Source organism: Entamoeba histolytica, genomic scaffold (genome assembly GCF_000208925.1).
Source record: "Entamoeba histolytica HM-1:IMSS scf_1104750518221 genomic scaffold, whole genome shotgun sequence".
NCBI lineage: Eukaryota > Evosea > Mastigamoebida > Endamoebidae > Entamoeba > Entamoeba histolytica.
The window spans coordinates 81,678-103,485 of record NW_001914875.1 but is presented as its reverse complement, the minus strand read 5'-3'; the positions used below and the strand labels follow the sequence as shown (position 1 = coordinate 103,485).

The window sequence follows — 21,808 nt, the reverse complement described above, 5'->3', positions numbered from 1 at the left end:
ACATTAAAACATTTAATAATCAATTATATAATTAATGAATATGTATGACTTTTTTTTTGTTTAAATATTTATTTTTTAGGTTATTTTAAGTTATTAAGAAAGAAGTAATAAGTGCTATAATAAGGAAAATTGAGACATAAGTCAAATATTTACTAAGTGATGTAGAAGATTACTTTTTCGTGTGGAAATACTATCTCAACGTTATTGACTATTTTTATCACAACAAGTATTCTAAAAATAATATCATTGCGTGTCAAAGAGAATTTACTAAATTATTAAACATTATATTTTTTGTTTTTATTTATTTATTAAGAAATTTTTTAAACATGCTTTGTTGTTATATAGACTGATTTCAGTATAAAGAAATCATTTTGTTCTTGGTATAGGTTATTGTAATAGAGAGAATAGTGTATTTTTATTGAAATAACAATTTTAGGATAATATGAAGAAGACAGTTTTTTGTTATAATTAGATATATTCCAATTATTAAAGATAAGACTTCAAAGAGAAAGAAAAGGATTTAAAGATTTGAATAAAGTATTTGTTGTCAGTTTTCTAAATATATATTCTACAATAAATGACTCAAATAAGAGTAATAAGAACTACTAAAAGCCATATACAATGAATTTAATGATATTAATTTATTATTTAATTTCATTTGTTTACAGTGAAGAAGCTATTTGTGGTGATGGGGAAAGAGATTTATTTTATGAAGAATGTGATAATGTTGCTTTTTGTTCAAACTGTAAATGTGAATATGGATATTCTTATGATAAAGAAAAAAATGCATGTAATCCACAATGTGATATTGACGGATGTTTGACTGGTTGTGATGCTTCACAATCATGTTCAAAATGTAATGTAAGTGAAGGATATTATGAAGACTGCCATGGATGTCGAAATGGATTTTTTCAACAAGGGTTTATGAAATGTATTAAAGTGACTGATGAATTAAAAGCTACAGTAAGAAGTTGTAAAAATGTTATAGAAGCAACTGACTTAACTTATATTCGTAAATTAGATTTTATTAGTGGAACATCTAAAACTTTACATTTAAAAAAGAGTGAAGCAGTTTTATCAGTAGAAAATTGTTTTGATAGACTTGAATCAAAAACCCCTTATTCATATGGATTTTGGTTTGAAATTAATGCAAAAGAAGAGGGGTTTATATCTATTGAAACAACACGACATTATTCTAGTTATGTTATTGATTATTATATTCTTCAAGGAAAAGACATTGGAGAAGATACACGAATTATAATATTAAACAATTGTAGAGATGATTTAGAACCAAATACATCTGAAGATTGTGAATTTGAGAATGATGATATTGATTGGTATATTCTTGATTCTCATGCTATTACTCATGTCGTTCCAGGAATTCCAAAATATGTGTTTATTTCAATGGCATTTTCTGATATATTTACAAAAGATCCTGTTGTTTTATTTACATTTCAAAAAAATTCATGTGGTTCATTTTATGAAGAAATTCTTTGGAATGATATTATAAATGGATCAAGTACTAAAATTTTGAAAAGGTCAAACATGTTTCCTTCTACTAATAAGTGTATTAATACTCCTCAATATGGTTCTTGGTTCTTGATCAGAGGCATTGAACAATCTATATCAATTTCTACATGTAATACTGAAAATGGTGTTAATGCTGGATTTAATGTGATAGAAGTTGATTCTGGATCTATTAATTCAACATTATCTTGTTCTGAAGATAATCCAACTGCAAAATGTGTTGTTACTGGTTCAAAGAGTTGTGAGAATGGAGATACTTATCATTCAAAAGCTATAATTTCTTTAAAACCAGGAAAGAATTACTTTATATTTTTGACAACAAATAATTTACAACAAGTTCAATTAAGAATGGATGTTAAAGCTGTTTGTCCTATGGGATGTGGAGAAAATGGAATTTGCAGCACAGCCTCAGGAGGGTGTGTTTGTCTTAATGGATATATTAAAAAAGGAGAAATTTGTACATTATGTGGAAATAAGGTTGTTGATGAAGAAGAAGACTGTGATATTTCTCAACAAAAGGATGATATTAAATGTGACATTGATACTTGTATGTGTCATTATGGATATATCCCAATGTTAATAAATGGAACAACTAAATGTTCATTAGAGACTTGTGGAAATGGAATTGTTGATGATGGAGAAGAATGTGATGGAGGCATTGGATGTGACCATTGTATTTGTGAAGAAGGATATAATCCATATTATACACCAAGAAAATCTTGTTTATCCGTAATGTGTGGGAATAAAATTGTTAATGATGGAGAAGAGTGTGATGGAGGAGATGGGTGTTATGAATGTGAGTGTCAAGCTGGATGGTACAAAACTGGAGATACCTCTTGCCGTTCATTAGAAATTGGACTTTTTTTAAAGATAGAAACAAGTTCTGGAGTATGTTTATATATATTATTATGGTTAAGCTTACTACTTATTATAATGTTTAGATATAAAAAATTAACATTAGAAATTCAAGAAGAATGGAGAGCACAAACTGATTTACCATTTTTGGAAAGTACAATTATTCCTTTTAATAAAACAAACTCACAATATATTGACATAAGAACAAATACAAGTTACTTTGAATTTGATAATCCTTCAATCAGTTTCAAGGATATTGATAATAGAATGGAAGTAGATGAACCTGTTCAAACAACTGTTGAATTAAAAAATAATTATAAAGAAGTACTTTATTTTACATTTCATTGTGGAGAATATCCAAAGTATGATATTATGTTTAGTCCAGTAATTGGGACAGTCAGACCTGGAGATTCTATTATAATAACGGTTAATTTAATAGTCAAATGTACTACTATTTTAAAAGAACGTGTTCCAGTAACACTTCGATATGGTAAATTAAAATCTATTTTAAAAGAAATAGAAAAGAATAATCCTGAAGTACTACAAATTAATTCAAGCCAAAATAGTGATATTTCAGATGACCCAAGAAATAAAAGTGATACTACATCAAGTCATTCTACAGATAAAGGTCATGGAATAACAAAGAATAATTCAGTGATTTCAAATGAAAGCGGTCAAAGTAAATCAAAGAAAAATAAAGAGGACAGACTAAAGGGTATTCATAAATTCCATGTTTATTTAAACCTTCAAGTTGAATCTGCTCTTTCTACTAAATTAGATTATGAAGAAATTAATTTATTCCATCCACCTATTGGATCTGGAACTTTTGGTATTGTTTATCGTGCAGAATGGAGAATGGTTGATGTTGCAGTTAAAGTATTAAAAACAGATTTAGTTGATTTAAATGATTTATTACCTAATTTCATGCAAGAAGCAGAAATGATGGAAAGAATTAGATGTCAATATGTTGTAAATTTCATAGGAAGTGTAGTATCAAGTGATACATTGTGTTTAGTAACAGAATTTTGTCCACTTGGGTCATTAAGAAAATATATGAAAACAAATGCAATGAGTGAATTTTTAAAAGTAAGATTCTGTCAAGACATAGCACGTGGAATGGAATATTTACATGAAAATGATATTGTACATCGTGACTTAAAAACAGATAATATCTTAGTTTATTCAAATAATCCACATGATGCTGTAACAATTAAAGTTACTGACTTTGGAACATCAAGGTCATTCATTGAATCTTCAGGAAATATTGCTTTACAAAATATTGGTACACCAATGTATATGGCACCAGAAATATTCCAGTCAGAACAAATGACATTAAAATCAGATGTATTTTCCTTTGCAATTTGTATGTTAGAAATTTGGTTAGGAAAAGAACCATATGATCCAATGAAATTCCCTGACTCAGAATCAATTTTAAAATATGTATGTTCAGGAAAAAGACTTCATATTTCAGACAGTTGTTTGATAAAAACAATTATTGAACAATGTTGGGCACAAAAACCTAATGAACGTCCAACATTTAAAGAAGCTGGAAACCTTTTATTACCTATTGTTGTTAATTTAACACATATAAATACAAAGAAAAGTTCAACTAAAACAGGAGGAAGTAGTCATTCTACTGAACAGGATATAGATTCAAAGAAAATAAGTTCATTTTCATTAATAAATAGTTCTGAAATTTCAAGTGAATATGTATCAAATAAGAAAGGAAGAGATGTATCAATTAATGAAAATGAAATAAAAAAGTAATTTGTTATAAAATTCTTATTAATTATTATTATTAAATGTTATGTTTAATTTCATTTAAAAAAGAAAAGAATTTAAAAAATACTTTGTAAATTCAAATATAAGTAATTGTAAAAGACTCTTCAGTTCCTTTTAAATAAGGAATACAATTTATAATATTAATTTCTGCAGTTCCAACAGTATTTCTAAGAATGGTTTGAAGAGTACTTATAGCTCTATTAACTGCATGTTCTAAAGGAATACCTTTAATAATCCAACTTAATAAAATATATGTTAAAGTATCTCCTACTCCAGTAAAATCTCCTTCAATACGAGGAATTTTGATTGTAAAATTTTTATTATTTAATGTATCTTTAAAACTACATAAAAGAATAATATCATTTCCTTCTTTAATTGAAGTTACTAATATTACTGGTATTCCTTGTTCATGAAGAATATGACATGCTTTAATTGCTTCACTAACTGAATTAACTTCTAGTCCCGTCAAAAAAGATAATTCAGTTGCATTTGGAGTAATAATATCTGCATATTTAATTAATTCTTTCATAGAATCTTGAACTTCAGACTTAGTATACATCTTACCATTATCACCAAGAATTGGATCACACAAAAAGTATACCTTCTTATTATCTTTAATTCTTTTTACACGGTTAATAGTTTCATAAACTAAATCTGAAGATGGAAAATATCCTGTGACAAGAAATTCAATGTCTTTATCCAAATGATTAACTTCTAATGAATCCATAATTGATATAAAATCATTAAGTAATACCCCACTTCCTCCAACAACAGGATAACCAGTGTGGTTTGCAAGATGTGTAGTAAGAACAAATATGGATTGAATTTGGAAAGAGTCCAAAATGATCATTCCACACCTATTTCCAACAAACCCTGAACAAACATAAGAACTTATAGTGAGGACTTTATTGGTCATTAAACTAATATTATTATAATTAGTTCAAAGGTTTTTTTCTTTTTTATTATCATTGAACTAACTTAACAAATTTCCTTTTTTTTTTTAGTTAAATAAAACAAAAATTAAACTTCTATTCTTTCCTTACAACTAAAATAATTATTAAATCTTTATTATTCTACTTTCTTCTAGAAAGTCTCTCCTTAGTTTCTTTTTTTCATTGATTTAAAACCATTAACCTGTTGTTATTTATTATTCATTTTCTTCATGTCTACTACAACCAATGGAAGTGAATACTTAAAGGTTCCACATGATGTTGTTGGAGATATTCCAAATACAGAATGTCCAATAACAATTAGTGATGTATATGCTGCATCTAAAAGAATTAAAGGATATGCTTATTATACTGCCTTAGAATATTCAAATACTATCTCTAAGAAAGTTGGATGTAAAACTTATTTAAAATTAGAGAATTTACAAAAGACTGGATCATTCAAAGTTAGAGGTGCTGTTAATAAAATTGCTACATTAACTGAAGAAGAAAAGAAAAGAGGTGTAGTTGCTGCATCTGCTGGAAACCATGCTCAAGGTGTTGCATTTGCATCAACTAGTGCAGGTTGTAAAGCTACTATTGTTATGCCAGAATTTGCTTCTACAGCTAAAGTTACTGCAACTAGAGGTTATGGTGCAGAAGTTGTTCTTCATGGTAAAGTATTTGATGAATCATTAGCTTATGCTATGCAATTATGTAAAGAAGAAGGTAAAACATTTGTCCATCCATTCAATGATCCATGGGTTATGGCTGGTCAAGGAACAATTGCTCTTGAGATTCTTGAACAATTAGAAAAATGTGATGTTATCATTGGAGCTATTGGAGGAGGAGGACTTATGTCTGGAGTTGCTTTTGCTGCTAAACAAATTAAACCAGAAATTAGAATTATTGGAGTTCAAGCAGCTGAATGTCCATCAATGGCAGTTTCTAAAGCAGAACATAAGATTTGTTGTGTTAAGACAGCAAAAACTATGGCTGATGGTATTGCTGTCAAAGCACCTGGTGATAAGACAGCACCAGTTTTATTGAAATATGTTGATGAAATTGTTACTGTTGATGAAGAGAGTATTGCACAAGCTATGTTATTGATGTTAGAAAGATGTAAAATAGTAAGTGAAGGATCTGGAGCTACTCCAGTAGCTGCATTATTATCTGGAAAGATTAAAGGACTTACTGAAGATACAAATGTTGTGTGTATTGTTTCAGGAGGAAATCTTGATGTTAATGTTATCAATAAAGTTATTGAAAGAGGTCTTGTTAAGGCAGGAAGAAAAGTTGAATTTACTGTTGAAATTGCAGATGTTCCAGGTGCTATTAAGGATCTTCTTGCTCATATTACTGAAGAAAAAGCAACTGTTGTTGGTGTTGCAACAAGAAGACCAGCAACTTCTGCTATTGGAATATGTCTATGTGATGTTCAAATGGAATGTTATGGAGTAGAGCATCGTGATAAAATCTTTGATGTTCTTAAGGAGGCTGGATATATTTTCAATTGAAATTTACAATTTTTCCCTTTCAATAAAAACACCACTCAACTTTCCTATTTTTTTTTAGGAAAGATAATAAAAAATGTAATATCAATGAATGTAAATAATTATTTCTTTAGCATTTGTTTTCCAATTTGCCCAGACTTTAATTGTGCAATAATTTGGGTCATTGGATCTTCATTTGAGCCAGGAGCGTATGAGTTTGTTTTAAGTTCTTCATTAATAATTTTTTGTCTTCTTTCTTCTACTCTAGCAGCAAGAGTAAGTGCTGTAATAAACTCAGCAAATATACCAAAAAATGTTAAAGTAGTATAAATATTAGAAGCATTTTCATCAGCAGTAAAGAAGAATAAAGTTTCTTTGAATAATTTTTCTGTTTGAGATGCTTTTTGAAGGTAACTTCTAGATTTTTTAGTAATGATTTCAATTTCTTTTTTGATAGAATCAAAGTTATTACCAGATGAAATCATATCAGCATAAATTTTATTAATTCCAACTATTGATGTCTCTGTTTGTTTTAATGAATTAACAACATTCTGAAGATCATCATTAACATCACAACATACTTTTAATTCTGTTTCTACACTTTTAACATCAACTGAAGTTGTCAAAAACTCAGCATATGTTTGAGATGATCCAATAAATTTTAGTAGAGGAAGAATTTCCATCCCAAATCCATCAGCTCGTTCTAATTGACTACAACCACTATTCACAAAATTACCAATATTTAAAAGTGTTGCAAGTACAGGTTTTAATGCTGAAGATTTTCTTACTGCATTACAAGCAGCATCTATTGTTCTTAGTGGAGTTAAAAGGTCATCTAATTTATTATGGACTTGATTACATTGAATAGTAATTTGAATTTTTTGACTAATAAAAGGTTCTTTCAAAATTTTAAGAGCATATTGGTCAAGTGTAGAATACTCTTGAATTGAAGTAATATTTTCATAGTCTTTTAAATTAGCTCTTTTAATTATATTCATTACAATTGTCATTGTTTGTTCATCAACATCTCTATTTTCTCCATTAATACTTTTTAATAATAATAAAACATTAATTCTACTTTGTAATAATACAAATGCATTTCTTAAATACCCTTCAACACAATGTTTTCCTTCAACATTAATAGGACCTTTTCCTTGCATTAATGGAGGAGGTGGTGGTGGTGGATTAGTCAATTGTTCATCAAAAACATTAGTAATTTCATCTTCTATTTGAATTTGAGGTTTTTCTCTAATTTCCATATCAGCAAGTTTATTTTTTAATAAAGTTCTTTCAAATTCAAAACTATCAATAATTTTTTTATTACTTTTAATTTCATTAATCATTGTTTCTCTTGAAGGATATTCTAAAATACTATTCATTTTTTCTTCAATAAGAATACTTTTATTATTTAATTCTTTTTCTTCTTCTTCAAGTTTTTTAATTTGAGTATTTTTCATTACAGTATCACTTTTAATAATTCTCTCTTTTTCTTTTAATTGTTTTAATTCATTATATAATTTATTATATTCTTTTTCTAATAAAATTCTTTCATTTTCTACTTCATTCATTTCTGGTCTTAATAACTTTAAATCATCCCATCCTTTTTTTGTTTTTCCAGTTTCTCCAACAATTTCTGTATTAATATTTTTTAAACATCTTTGAATAATTTCAGAATTACAAGATTTTAGTTTATTTAAAACATCAAACTCTTTAATTAATAAAATAATTGTTTCTTTAGTCTCTCCTATCATTAATGAATCTATAAGAAGCATTGCATTTTCTGATGTTTGAATATCTCCAGACAACGCTAACTCTACTAAATTTTCAAACTTTCTTTTTCCATTTTTTGTAGCAAAATTTCCAGCTGCTTCTTCAATACCATCAGAACCACAAAAAGTAGTTAATACAGTACATATTTCTGCTGCTTGACGAGAAATAGTTGCAGCTGTGTCTTTTGTTAATAATGAATATAAAATATCACTAGCATGTTCCCATTGAATTACAGCATTAAATCCTGTTTCATCTGACATTAATACTAATAATGCATTTAAAGCATAACTTTGAGTATTTCCTTCAGATTGAGCAATTGAATCAAACAATTTTAATACTCCTCCATATTCAATAAAAAGGTTGATGTATTGTTTATCAATAAATTTTGATTTTAAACTGAACATTAATTGTTTATGTAAAACTGAACCAATTTGTTGAAAAACATTAATATCTCTTTTAACATTTTCTTCTATAGTTAAATGCAAAATTAATGATTCTCCATCAACATATTTTGGTTTTTCATTATTTTTTGTTATTATTTCATAATTCTCAGGATCTGCAATATTTGCAATTCTCAAAATATCATTTTCTGGAGTTTGTGTAATAGGAATATTAAGTAATTCTATTGTCCCATCTTCATGGTGGTATTCAACGTGTAACATTATAATTTAAACCCTCTCTTTAAGATTTCTTCTCAAAAAATCTAAATTAAATGAACTAAATAAACTAAAAAACCAGTAAGATATATATGTAATAGTAAGTTTTGGAAGGAGTTTCTCTTTGTCTTTTTATTTTTGTTTTTTTTATTTTTTAGTTCCTTCATACTCATAATTTTGTGATTAATAACATTTATCCATTTTTTTAAAATAATCTGATGGCAGTCAAAGATCTTTAAAATTCTTTAAAAATTTGAAATTTTACTAATTAAAATGTATTTTTGTACTATGAAAGAAGTAACTTTACGTCTATTTTATTCTTCTTTCGTTCTTTTACTTTCGAAGAAAACAAAATAAAATAATCAACTCATTTACCAGCTCACAACTATCATGAAGTTTTTTTGTATTAAAAAAAGGAAATATTAAACGTCAATACAATTAATGAAAAAAAGAAAATACAAAGGTAAAACCTTTTTGGATTTTAGTGAATAAAACTTTTTTCACTCCATAAAAATTTGTAAGATAATTCTTAAATTAAATTAAAAGAAAGAAAAGTAAAAAAAAAAGGATAAACGTAAGAAAGAAGAAGAAAAAATTTACAATAATTAAGAACCCTTTATTTATATTGAAAATATATAAAAGGGAGTTATTGAATGAACTTTTATATCAAATAATTTATGAGTACTCTTTGTGTACCAACAGTAAAAACTGAAGTTGTTCGTCCAATTGCTTGTAAAAATACTTCTGAACTTCTTAAAATGGTTGATAGTTGTACTTCTGCTAGTGTTGCAAGTTATTCTCTTATTGAAGATTATACTCAACGTAGACCTGTTATTCTTGAACGACCTGAAGATCCAATTGCTAATGAATTAACTAATGAAGAAAATGAAGAAGAAAGTGAAGAAAATAATGAAGAACAAAAAAATGTTATTATTCAACAAAGTCCAACTACAATGGATATAAATGATGGATGTTTTGATTATCCATTTTGATTGAAATAAGTTATATTTAATGAATTTGTATATGGCTTTGTAAGAAGATGTCAAATATGTTTTAGATGAACATTTTAATTTATTATTATTTCTTTATTAAATTTTAATTAAAAAATAATGTGATATATTACAAAAAAATATATATTAATATTTTTAAGTTTATAATAATTAATTTATTTTATTAATTATTGTGTTTTCTTTTTTTTTTTTGTTAATAGAAAAATAAATAAAGTTTATTTGAATTACTCTCATGTCTGATAATTCGATTTGTCCTGTTTGTGGAGGGAGTAAAATTGATAAAAGTGATATTGGGCAATTAGTTTGTCTTCAGTGTGGAAATATTATAACTGCTTATTCACTAAAAATTGATAAAGAATTTGAAAGTAAAGACAAACCAGACGTAGGTTCAAAACCTATGCCTACAAGAAGAATTGTTAAAACAGGAGCTGGACTAAACAAACGTCTTAGACTTATAAAGAAAAAAATTGAATTAAAAGAAAAGTTGAAAATGCGATGTATTCTAGAAAAGAGGGCAGTGTCAAGAGACGATTCATACTTTACTTCTCTTCAAAAAATTTCTTATATTTATTGTGAAGTAATGGCTAAATTTTATGAAGTTGATGTACAAGAAGCTTTAAAATATATTCGTGAACAAATTATACAATTTAAAGGATATAGTGAAGATCCAACAGATTTAATCAATCAACGACTTGCCAAATTAAAAGCATATGAAAATCAATTAAAAAACTATAAAATAAAGGATAAAATAGAAACATATTTGAAGAAAAAGAAAGTATTAGTTGAACATTTACACAAGAAAAAAGAATCACAAATTAAAAAAGAAGAGTCACTTAGTGGAGAAGAATCAGAAAATATTGATAAGTTACTTAATGGAGAAGGGGAATTACAAAATGTAGAAAAGTTACTTAATGGAGAAGAATCAGAAAATATTGATAAGTTATTTAGTGGAGAAGGATTATTTAATAAATTAAATGAAGAATCACCAGAATATAACGAATCTAATTGGTTAGAACAAGAATATTTGAAATATTCTGATGTAACAGAGAGTAAAAATACCATTAATTCATACTCTGAAAAGGAATATGAGGTATTTAAAAATAGTTTGATTAGTAGTATTGAAGATCCATTTATTAAAGAAGCACTTATTCGAAATATGAATAGTACTGAACTCTTTAAACAATATTCAAAACCTGTAAAAAGGTTAGATGAAAAGTACAAAATAACAGGAGATATTATAGTTGATACCATAGAAAAATATAGAAGAGGAAAAATTGTTTTAAATAAAAAGCTTTCTTCAGAATTCCCATTATTCTCAACTTATGTTGCTTTATTTCGTTGTGGTCAAAAAATTCCATATCAAATATTTTTTAGAGATGTTGTTAATCAACGATTACCAATATTTAGTAATTTGACAATTATTGAATCACTTAGAAGTGACCATAAATTTGGTAATTTCATTTTTAATTCATTTGGTCAATATATGGTAGATTCATCTTGTTTTACTCGTAGGTTTGAGTATTGGAATTTTCATTATAATATTGGTGGACCTTTTTTATCTGTTGAAGAATCAATGAAATGTTATATTAGTGAATTAGATATTCCAGAAGGGTTTTATGATTTAGCAATGATATTATATGATTCATTAAAACAAAGTCATCCATCAGTTTATGCTTTTATGTCATTTATATTTCTGGCAGTTAGATTTTTAACACTTGGATGGGATAAAATAGATGATAACTATTTTGCTAATAAATATATACACAAATATAGTTATTGTTGTGGAAATGTTTTAGTGTCAAATTGTCATGAAATTGAATTGCTTAATGAACGAGGGAAAATTGAACAACTTATTGATGCAATGACGAGTTCTAATGTTAGTTTTCAAAAGAAAATACAACAAACACAACCAAAAAATATTCCTCTTTATCATATTATTGAAAATTGGAAAAGAAAAACTCGTGGATTAGAAAATATTTCTTTTAGAAGTTTAGATGATATCTTAGAAAATGAATTGGATAAAGAATTTATTAATGATGTTGAGTCATTTGAAGAAAGTGGTGGTGAGTCAGAAGGTAATGTTAATATTATAGAACCAGACATCGAAGGAGAAAGTATTAAATTAAGTGAAGAAGGAGAAAATGATGAAGATATAAAAGGATTAGTAACTGGATATTTTATTCAAGACTTAGAGTCTAGTATTTCTGAGAAAAGATTAAGACCAGTTAAAATAAAGAAAGAACTAAAAGAAAAAAGTAACATTATTAAAGAAATAAAAGGGTGGTTTGGTATTGATGAGTCTAAAGAAATAGAATCATTATTTAAACCAATTGAATACAGTTCTATTAACAAATCAATAGATATTAATCAAACAGAACAAAATATTAATAATCCATTAAAAGATAAAGATATGTCTTCAAATAAACATTCAACTAATTTAAAAATTACTAAAATATTAACTAAATGTTATTCCTCTTTAATTGCATCAATTTCTTATGAACAAACAAGAAAAAAAAGTTATATTCCAAGTCCAACTAATGTTCATGAACAAGAAAATCTTTTTAGAGCATTCTTTGATTTTGATAATTCTAATCCACCTCCTTCTTTTAAAATTTCATTTAAACCAATTCAAACTGAATTTGATGAAATTACTGTAGAAGAACAACAAACTGCCATGTTATCTGTTCGTTCTTTAATGGGAAAAGAATATTTTCAAATTGCAGAAAATTTTGAATATAAACCATTTGAATTTTCATCAGTAGAAATGATATTCTTAGAAGTAATGGCAAGAAAATTAAGTGTTTCATGTGAGACATTATTTAACAATGTAGTTAAACGTTGGTATCAATTAGAAAAAAGTTTTATATATCCATGTGTAAACATCAAAAGAAAAGATTTTTCTCATATTTATCATTCATCAGAAAAATTAGTTAAAACAGTTTTTGACAAATAATTAATTAAAATGTTTTTTGAATTATTAAAACATTTATATTCTTTTTAATCGCTCATTTTATCATTAAGTTGTTTTAAAAATTCAATATTATTTTGTACTTTTAAGACAATTTGTTTTCCATTTACTTCAATAGTACAAATCTCTGGATTTTGTTTTTTTGCTGAAACCTTTTCAATATCGGTATATGTAACTTCTTCTAATAAAAACATCTCTCCATCTCCTGATGGTTTTTCAGCTACAAGCATATCTACACTACTTAATATAACTAAACATTTCTTCCAACAATCAACAGCATCTCCACTAGCAACATTATAATCAGCTTCAAATGTTGGACTTTCTTTCATTAACTCATCAAAATAATTTGATTCTTCTGCTTCATCTTCTTCATTATACTCTTCATCAAATGTAAGTTTTTGACTAATATCTCCATTTGGTATTTCTGTTGAATCAACATTCAATGGTTTAATTGGCATATCTAATATATTTGGAAGTGGTTGAATTGGAATTGCATTATTCTGAGTTTTGTTTACTGAACTGTTTAATGAATTAGTATTAGAAGATGTTGATGATGAAGGGTCAGTAACTGGTTCAAGACCTAAGTCTAATAAATTAGGGATTGATTGATTTGAAATTGGTTGAACTGGTTCAACTAACCCAATTGTTTGATTAGTTCCTTTTGTTGAAGAAACTCTCATTTGTTGACGTTCCTTTATTTCAGTATTACTTTTAATAGGAGTTATTGTTTGATTTTGTTGAATAGGAGTATAAGGTTTATGTACTATAGGTTGAGAGTCTTTTTGAGGAGAAGGTTGTGTATGTGAATTATTAGATTGTTGTGATTGGTGTGAGAAATTTGAAAAGAAACTAGTGGCTTTTTCTGTAAATTTTTTAGTACCTTCAGTAATTTTCATTGTTAATTTAGCTAATTCAGGAGGAGTACAAAGTGGACATACAGAAGGAATGTGATTTATTATTTCAAATCCTGGGGTTTTATTCATTGACAGTTTATGATAAAGATGATAACCACTTAATAATACACTAAGTCTTTTAATACCACGTTTAATAAAATCAAGCATAATCATTGTTAACTCACTTAATGAAGGTGATTGTTGAAGGGTTTTACCTATTTCACCACAACCATAAATAACTACATGAGTAAATTTTTTTGGGTCTCTTAAGCATTGAAGAGGCTTTGATTGGAAAAACTTACTAACATATTTCTCATCTTCTCGTTTAGTATAATCAAAATTTACTGCATTTCCAATATTTCCTCCTCTATACATTTCTTGAGTACGACAATCAATAAATAAAACTTCCATTCCATCTTTAATATCATTTACTAATGAATGAGGTTCAACTGGAAGAGCTAATGTTGATCCTAATGATTGTGAATACCATCTTTGAAACATTGCTTCATTTCTAAAACAAGAAGACAATAAGAGTTTAAATGAAGTTAAAGTACGACGTTCTAAACTCGCAGCACGACAAATTACAATACGTAAATCTTCAGAAGAAATACGTTTAACTTTAAGTAAAGTAATAAGTTCATTCTTTTTAGTTTCTTTCATAATATCATCTTTAATTTGAATTAAGTAAGCAACAACAGCATAGTAGAAAAGATATTTATTTGAATTAAGAATAAATTCATCCCATAATAAAAGAACATCATTTAATGTTTCTCCTGTTGAGAAAAGAGCATTATATAAGAAACGATTTGTATAAAGAACAGGTTCAACTCTAAAAGAGTCTAAACAATGACATAATTGAGGGTCATGGTATTGAAGTAAAATATGCATTAAACAAAATAAGCCTTTTTGAATAGAAGGATATAAATGAGTAAAATAAGGTTGTAACATATTTAAGAATGAAAATACAGCACCTAATCTAAATTCGGTTGTTTCTTTTGGATATAAATAATTAAAAACTAAAGCAACAATTACTGTAGGAATAAAATTTGGAGATGTTTTAGGTTGAATTAAAGTAGTTGCAATAGAATAAGAATCTTTAATTAATTCAGCTCTTTTTGATTGACCAATAACAGAAATTAACTTATTTACTAATGGAGGTACATCAGCTTCTACAACAGTTAAATTAAGGCGGTTAGGTAATTTAATTGGTTTTACATCTAATAAAATTTTCCATATTTCTGCTCTCATTGTATTGACTAAACCAAAATGTACACAAAGTTGTTGAAGCATGGCAGTATCTTTTTCTTCAATAGCATTTTGAAACAAAGAAAGGATTCTAATGAATTAATAACATATTTTATAAAATACAAAAAAAAAGATATATTATAAAAAAAATGAATAGAAACAAACCGTTGTGAGTAATCCATTGTTCTTATTGTTTTTTTAGTTAATTATTAGTTCTATCTTTTAAATAAAAAATACTTAATTTATATTATACTTCCAAATCTTAACAGAAACAAACAACATACAAAAATCACTTCTTTAAATCAAGAAATAATAAAATAATCCTTTCATTTTTATTATTCAAATTTTAATACAATAAATCGTTTTATTTGTAAAGGAATATTTGTTTCTAAATTATTTAATCCATAAATTTTATGAAATTCTTGTGTAAAAGTAGCAATAAAATGAGAGTCTAATACCATGCCATCTTTTATTTCAAATATTTTTTCTGTATCTTCTTTAGATGGAATTCCAATTATTTCTGTTTTTCCAAATTGTACTTCTGAAATTTTTGGAGAAATATTTTCTTTATAAATTACAAATGAAAAGAATTCATTTCCTTTTTGAATATATTGAATATGATTTGAATTATATGATTGTAAACATTGTGAATTAAAAAATCCAAAACAATATTTATCACAAATTAATAAAAACACAATATTTTTTTGTTGATAAATATAATGTGCTAAAACATAAGCTTTATTATCTACCCATAAATCATATTTACTATCCATTATTATTTCTTTACATCTTAGTCCAGTCCAATTATTAATTATATGAATATTATCTCTGATAAATTGTAATTGACTATCTTCATCAATTTTTTCAAATAATCCCATCTTTATAAGAAATATTTTTAATTAAATGAATAGATCTAATGGTTTAAATTTGAAAAAATTATAAAAAGGTTTTGTATCAATTATTTTATACAATTCTTTAATTTATCTTCTTTTTTATTCTGTATTTTTTTATTTATTAAAAAAATTTATTTACTTGTGATTTTAAAAACACCTTAATTAGAACAAAAAGCAGCATATCTTTCAAATGAAACTGCACCAGAAGACTCTATATCCATAGTTTCAAAAATTGCTTTAATTTGTTCAGAAGATACTCCAAATTTTTGTGCTGATTGAAGAAATTCAACTAAAGTTAAAACACCATCTTTATCCAAATCCATCTCATCAAATGTTTGTCTTAATTGTTTACTCATTGTAAAGACTAATTGAATAAAATAAGTTTTAATTATCTGTTTAAATATTGTATTATGTTATCAATTTTTTTATTACACTACAATCTATAAATAAAACTATCGATGGAATGTGTCAAAATAAACTTCCAAGAAAATACTAATTTAAATTTATCTCTTTAGTGATATAATGAAAACTTAGAGATTAATTCACTACAAATAAAAATTGTAAAAGTAACTAAAGACTGACTGACTATTACAATTAAATTGTTTAGAGTATTTCTAATACTATAATCTATAAATATAATTTAAAAAATCTTAAAAAGAACTAAAAATATAAAAAGTTTTTATGGTAAATTTTATAGTTATTCTATTCTTATTTATTTGTTATAGTAGTTCGTTTCATGTATATCAAGAGATAGAAGACAGTTGGTATTTTCAAAAAGTAAATGAGAGTAAAACGATAATGAGAATTGATTCATTTGAAATAAACAATCAAAAAGAAGTATCAATTAAATTTCATGATGATTTAACAAATAAATTTATTATGAAATTATATTGTTTTAAACAAAACACTATTCGGTTTAAAATAAAACATATTAGTGGTCCATATTATTTTAAACGATATGAATATCCATTTCATTCTGTTTTAAATAAAATACCATTTAATTTATTAAATAATAATACTAATTCTATTTCACTTAATTGCCAATCAGTAACTATTCAAATAACTAATTCTTCATTTCAATTCAATGATATTATTATTGATTCATTATTGTTTAAATCAATTAAATATAATAATCAAACTGATAATTTTAATAATCATACTGATCTTTTAATTCATGGATTAACTTCAACTGGATTCTCTCTTCATTTAAAAAAATATACAAAAATGTATGGATATCCAAGACATACACTTTTTGAGTTATTCCCTTCAAAAAAACCATATCGTTTATTTAATGTTGATCCTTTTGGTTATAACCTTACATCACCTAATTCATTAACAGGATCTATTCCATTCATTCTTATGAATTCAAATGGAACATGGAATGGTATTCATCTTAATAATCCTACAGAACAATTTATTACTGTTTCATCTACTGGATTTAGATATATTACAGAATCTGGAAATATAGATGTTACTCTCTTTTTAAATGATTCTCCTTTATCTATTGTTTCTCAAAATATAAAATTAACAGGAATACAACAACTACCTCCTCGTTGGATGTTTGGATATCAACAAGCAGCAGAATGGTATTTCTCAAATGATACTATTAATGAAGCTATTTCTAAATTTCGAAAAACTAAATTACCATTTGACTCTTTATGGCTTTCTCCATATGCTAATTTTAATTTTCAATCATTTTCAATGAACATTGATATTTCCCAACAATTTATTGATAATGTAAATAAAAAGAATATTAAATTGGTATTTACTGCTCTTCCATTTATTAGAACATTTTTACTTAATGAAACAAAATCATTATTAAATGGTAGTTTTTTAATCAATGGAACATTAAATCATTGTATTTGTAATTCTGTTGGATGGATTGATTTTACAAATAAACAAGGATATGAATGGTATCGTTTTATGTCTAAAATATCACCTGTATTAACTTTATGGGCAGATTATAATGAACCTTCTTCTTATTTTTCTAATGAAATGACACTATTCAGAAATGCTCAACATAAAATATATGAGCATAGAGAAATTCATAATTGTTATAGCAATTTACATGTTCAAAGTCTTTTTGAAGGAGTTAATCAATCAAACTATTATCCATTTATATTAACTAGTGGATTCTATAGTGGAATTCAACAATATGGAGGAGTTATATTAACTCAAACATCATCAAATTGGGATAATCTTTATTCCATTGTAAAAGAATCATTATCAATGAGTATTTGTGGAGTGTCTTTTATTGGAAGTGATGTTGGAGGTTTTTATGATACTGTTAATTCTACTCTTTATCTTAGATGGTTACAAATACAAACATTCTTTCCTCTTTTTCGTGGTAATGGAGAAATAAATGGTTATAGAAAAGAACCATTTATGTTTATTAATAATATTAGATTTATTAAATTTGCTTTTTCTTTGAGATATCAGTTTATTGATTATTGGTACTCTTCATTTTATCACTCTCGACTTTCAGCTCTTCCTGTTATAAGACCTCTTTTTCTAAATTATCCAAATGATCAAACAACATATTCTATTGATACTGAATGGATGATTAACAATGATTTATTACTCTGTGGAGTATTTAATGAAACACAGTACCTTCAAGTTTATATACCAAAAGGAATTTGGTATAATTACCTTATTGATGAAAGAATAGATTCAAATGGTCAATGGTTCAATATGGAGTTAGACTATGAATTTATTCCATTTTTTGTCAAAGGAAATACTATCTTATTACTAAAGAAATCAAAAACAATATCAACTATTCACCAACTCAAACAGAAATATACTATAAATATTTATTTAGATGAAAATTATCAGGCATCATCAAATTGGTATTGGTCTGAGGGAGAACAACAACATGAACCTTTCTATAAAATGACAATGAACTTCTTTAACAATTCATTTAACTATCATATTCACCCATTTGATGAAATGGGTAATCCAACAACATTTAATCCTAACCATCATAATTATTTCAAATGTAGTTCTATTGTTGTTTATGGATTATCTACTTTTCCAAAACAAATATTATTAAAAACAGAAAATAATATATTAGACGTACCATTTACTCATTCATTAATTAAATTAGTAATTAATCCCTTACAGTTAGTATTAGACCATTCTTTCAATTTACTTCTAAAATATAATTGATTCAATTTTTATAGCAAAAAAATATTCAATTTCAATCAAATTAAAGCATGAACTTAGACTTACTAGTATCATCAGGATTACTTTTATCGATATTACGGAAGTAAATATATTCAGGGTTGACAGTATTCATTGTTCCTCTTTGAATAGAACGTAATTTTAGAATGAACCTAGGACCTAATTCATCAATTAAACATTTTACTGGACCTTTAGCACGATCAAAGTTATCTTTTGCTTCATCAAATTGATAAATGTGATGTCTGAAAAATATAAAATCTCTTTGAGAATGGAAAGTAACAACTCTCCTTCCTTTAAAATTTGGTTTTTGACTAAATAAAGCATTTAATTGTCTTGCAACCATTACACCAAGTCTTGTTTGAAATCCAGTTGTTAAACATTCACATGGAACATGCCATGTTGAAACTGTGACATGACCTTTTATATCTTTAGGTTTCATTAAATTAAATAATTTGAAATGAAAAGAAGGACCACAAGGCATATGAATTATATATAAATCAGCTATGAAATAAGAATAAAATTTTTATGAAAAATATGAAGAAATGTAAATAAAATAACAAACTACACTCCTTATGATTATCATTACAAACAATAATATCTGTATAATCATTTCTTTTTGCATAATTAATAATTTTATGCATAGTGCTTTGTTTTCTTTCAAAATATTGTGCATTATAAAATATTCTACTCAATAAATAAGCAAATTTCTTTGTGTTAGAATGTGCTGCAATTGTTGAAGTAACAATAATTTTTGGTTCTCTACCTTTATAATAAGCTGAATATTCATCATTTTTAATTTCTTCAACAGCCTCTTCATCATTTTTGAAATCAACAAATGAATCATCTTTAATACGTTTACTTTCTAATGTTTGAGGTTGTTGTGGTTTAATTTTTCCTTCTTTAATAAGTTCTCTTCTCTTTCTTCTTATAGAAGCCATTTCTTTTTTCCTCTTAGACAATGTATTTAGTCTTCTAGGTTTCTTAACTTGTTCTTTCTCACGACTATCTTTCTTTCTATCCATAATTGCCTAATAAATAATTTAATTTTTTTTAGTTCTTTTTATTAATAAATTTTACTGTTTCTTAAATTTGACTATAAACCCTGTTATCCTATAAATATTACATAATTTGACGTTTTGATGAAAGAAACTTAAAAATATACTTTCATCTATAAATTAAAATCTTTTAGTTAATTGAATAAATTGGCTTAATGTTGAATTTAATACATTAACCCATTCTTCAAAATCTTCACCATCTGGAAAGAAAAGATAATCGATTGTTGTACCACAATGAATTTCAAAAGTTCTTGGTTCTTCACCTGAAGGACCAAAACGTTTAACATCTAAGAAACGAATTTGTTGATATTGTTCCCACTGTAAATAGCGAATTTTATTTTTTGTTAGTGACAATTCACAGACGTTCTGGATGTAACAAATTCTATCATTAAACAAAAAAGCAAATGAGAGTGTCGTTGGTGAATTGATTAATAACCACCCATAATATAAACAATATCTCCATGATTGAACTAAATTTTCTGAACAACAAATACAAGAAGATACATCAAGTAAACAATCATGCATTTTTGATTGAGTATTTACATTTGAAATTAATTTTTCAAACTTAAGTTGAATCTCTTCAAGACGTTGATATTCTGGATGAAAAGATGAAGTATTTTTGATAAGTTCTTTAAGTAGTATTGGATATCTCATCAGTCGTTGAACTGGCCTAAACTAATAAATACCTATTTCTTTTCTATCTATCCATTCCACAAAAATTATCAACAAACATAATAATAAGGTCATTAAATGATAATCCATTTAAATCTTTAATAATACTTTGTCTTTTAATAAATTCTTTAAATCCCTTCACTTTAAAAGCACTTACCAAACTTCTTCTTTGTGTTTCAAATAATAATGTATATTCTGCAAGTGGTGTCATAAGCTCAACACACTTCACTAATGCATCTCCAAAGCAACTATCATACTTCCATCTAACTCGAATATCTTCAAAAGTATTAGCTATTAAACAACCATTTAAAAATACACTTTCAATTCTTGGTAAAATACTTTTAATCATTAATAATGGTAATATTGTTGTTTCTGGATTTTTTGCTCGTTCAATCAAAGGTTCATTAAAAAATACATCTAATTTTCTCATTGAATCTACAAATGAAACTTCTGTTGTACTAAATTCATTAATAACATCAAATCTTCTAAACACACTACTTTTGTTATATACTCTTCGAGTTAGAAAACCTCGACAATATGATTGGATAATTTCAAGTCTTTGAACTTCCATTGAAACTTATTAACCTTAAATGATTATAACTTTTTAGATTTTTTATTTCTTTTTTGCTCAGCTTTTTTTTTAACGTCTTATCATCCTCATGAAAAAGAGAAGATTGTATCAGATAATGAAATATAAAAATATATTATGTAATAATTAATTACCAGCAGCTGCTTTAGCCTTTCTTAAAATTTTGTTTTTCATCTTCTTTTTAGCCATTATAGCAAGTCCTTCAATCATAAATGGATATCCCTTCAATTTAAGACATCCACCTGGTTCCATAAACAAATCCATTGCAACGGAATCAGCTTTTGGAGTTGCACT

At 26.1% G+C, this 21,808-nt stretch overlaps 11 protein-coding genes across 11 annotated transcripts; 5 read left to right on the top strand and 6 right to left on the bottom strand.

The window, feature by feature from the left end:
- Positions 1 to 630: 630 nt before the first annotated feature.
- EHI_126100 (protein kinase domain containing protein) lies at positions 631 to 4,149 on the top strand (the record flags this gene model as incomplete). The annotated part of the gene is made up of 1 exon (XM_645311.2): positions 631 to 4,149. One exon carries the CDS (start codon positions 631 to 633, stop codon positions 4,147 to 4,149), a length of 3,519 nt encoding a protein of 1,172 aa, XP_650403.2.
- Positions 4,150 to 4,240: 91 nt separating this feature from the next.
- On the bottom strand, positions 4,241 to 5,080 carry EHI_126090 (pyridoxal kinase, putative; the record flags this gene model as incomplete). The annotated part of the gene is made up of 1 exon (XM_647389.1): positions 4,241 to 5,080. One exon carries the CDS (start codon positions 5,078 to 5,080, stop codon positions 4,241 to 4,243), a length of 840 nt encoding a protein of 279 aa, XP_652481.1.
- Positions 5,081 to 5,326: 246 nt separating this feature from the next.
- On the top strand, positions 5,327 to 6,607 carry EHI_126080 (threonine dehydratase, putative; the record flags this gene model as incomplete). Its single annotated transcript, XM_645313.1, has 1 exon — positions 5,327 to 6,607. The coding sequence occupies one exon, from the start codon at positions 5,327 to 5,329 to the stop codon at positions 6,605 to 6,607; it is 1,281 nt and encodes a 426-aa protein (XP_650405.1).
- A 98-nt stretch (positions 6,608 to 6,705) lies between these two features.
- On the bottom strand, positions 6,706 to 9,015 carry EHI_126070 (diaphanous protein, homolog 2, putative; the record flags this gene model as incomplete). The annotated part of the gene is made up of 1 exon (XM_645314.1): positions 6,706 to 9,015. The coding sequence occupies one exon, from the start codon at positions 9,013 to 9,015 to the stop codon at positions 6,706 to 6,708; it is 2,310 nt and encodes a 769-aa protein (XP_650406.1).
- A 671-nt stretch (positions 9,016 to 9,686) lies between these two features.
- EHI_126060 (uncharacterized protein) lies at positions 9,687 to 10,001 on the top strand (the record flags this gene model as incomplete). Its single annotated transcript, XM_645315.1, has 1 exon — positions 9,687 to 10,001. The coding sequence occupies one exon, from the start codon at positions 9,687 to 9,689 to the stop codon at positions 9,999 to 10,001; it is 315 nt and encodes a 104-aa protein (XP_650407.1).
- A 250-nt stretch (positions 10,002 to 10,251) lies between these two features.
- EHI_126050 (uncharacterized protein) lies at positions 10,252 to 12,972 on the top strand (the record flags this gene model as incomplete). The annotated part of the gene is made up of 1 exon (XM_645316.1): positions 10,252 to 12,972. One exon carries the CDS (start codon positions 10,252 to 10,254, stop codon positions 12,970 to 12,972), a length of 2,721 nt encoding a protein of 906 aa, XP_650408.1.
- A 44-nt stretch (positions 12,973 to 13,016) lies between these two features.
- EHI_126040 (uncharacterized protein) lies at positions 13,017 to 15,128 on the bottom strand (the record flags this gene model as incomplete). Its single annotated transcript, XM_645317.2, has 1 exon — positions 13,017 to 15,128. One exon carries the CDS (start codon positions 15,126 to 15,128, stop codon positions 13,017 to 13,019), a length of 2,112 nt encoding a protein of 703 aa, XP_650409.2.
- Positions 15,129 to 15,460: 332 nt separating this feature from the next.
- On the bottom strand, positions 15,461 to 16,003 carry EHI_126030 (uncharacterized protein; the record flags this gene model as incomplete). The annotated part of the gene is made up of 1 exon (XM_645318.2): positions 15,461 to 16,003. The coding sequence occupies one exon, from the start codon at positions 16,001 to 16,003 to the stop codon at positions 15,461 to 15,463; it is 543 nt and encodes a 180-aa protein (XP_650410.2).
- Positions 16,004 to 16,699: 696 nt separating this feature from the next.
- On the top strand, positions 16,700 to 19,183 carry EHI_126020 (glucosidase, putative; the record flags this gene model as incomplete). Its single annotated transcript, XM_645319.1, has 1 exon — positions 16,700 to 19,183. One exon carries the CDS (start codon positions 16,700 to 16,702, stop codon positions 19,181 to 19,183), a length of 2,484 nt encoding a protein of 827 aa, XP_650411.1.
- A 40-nt stretch (positions 19,184 to 19,223) lies between these two features.
- On the bottom strand, positions 19,224 to 20,220 carry EHI_126010 (ribosome biogenesis protein, putative; the record flags this gene model as incomplete). The annotated part of the gene is made up of 2 exons (XM_645320.1): positions 19,224 to 19,699; positions 19,761 to 20,220. The coding sequence occupies 2 exons, from the start codon at positions 20,218 to 20,220 to the stop codon at positions 19,224 to 19,226; spliced, it is 936 nt and encodes a 311-aa protein (XP_650412.1).
- Positions 20,221 to 20,373: 153 nt separating this feature from the next.
- EHI_126000 (Rho guanine nucleotide exchange factor, putative) lies at positions 20,374 to 21,496 on the bottom strand (the record flags this gene model as incomplete). The annotated part of the gene is made up of 2 exons (XM_645321.2): positions 20,374 to 20,923; positions 20,985 to 21,496. The coding sequence occupies 2 exons, from the start codon at positions 21,494 to 21,496 to the stop codon at positions 20,374 to 20,376; spliced, it is 1,062 nt and encodes a 353-aa protein (XP_650413.2).
- Positions 21,497 to 21,808: the final 312 nt, after the last annotated feature.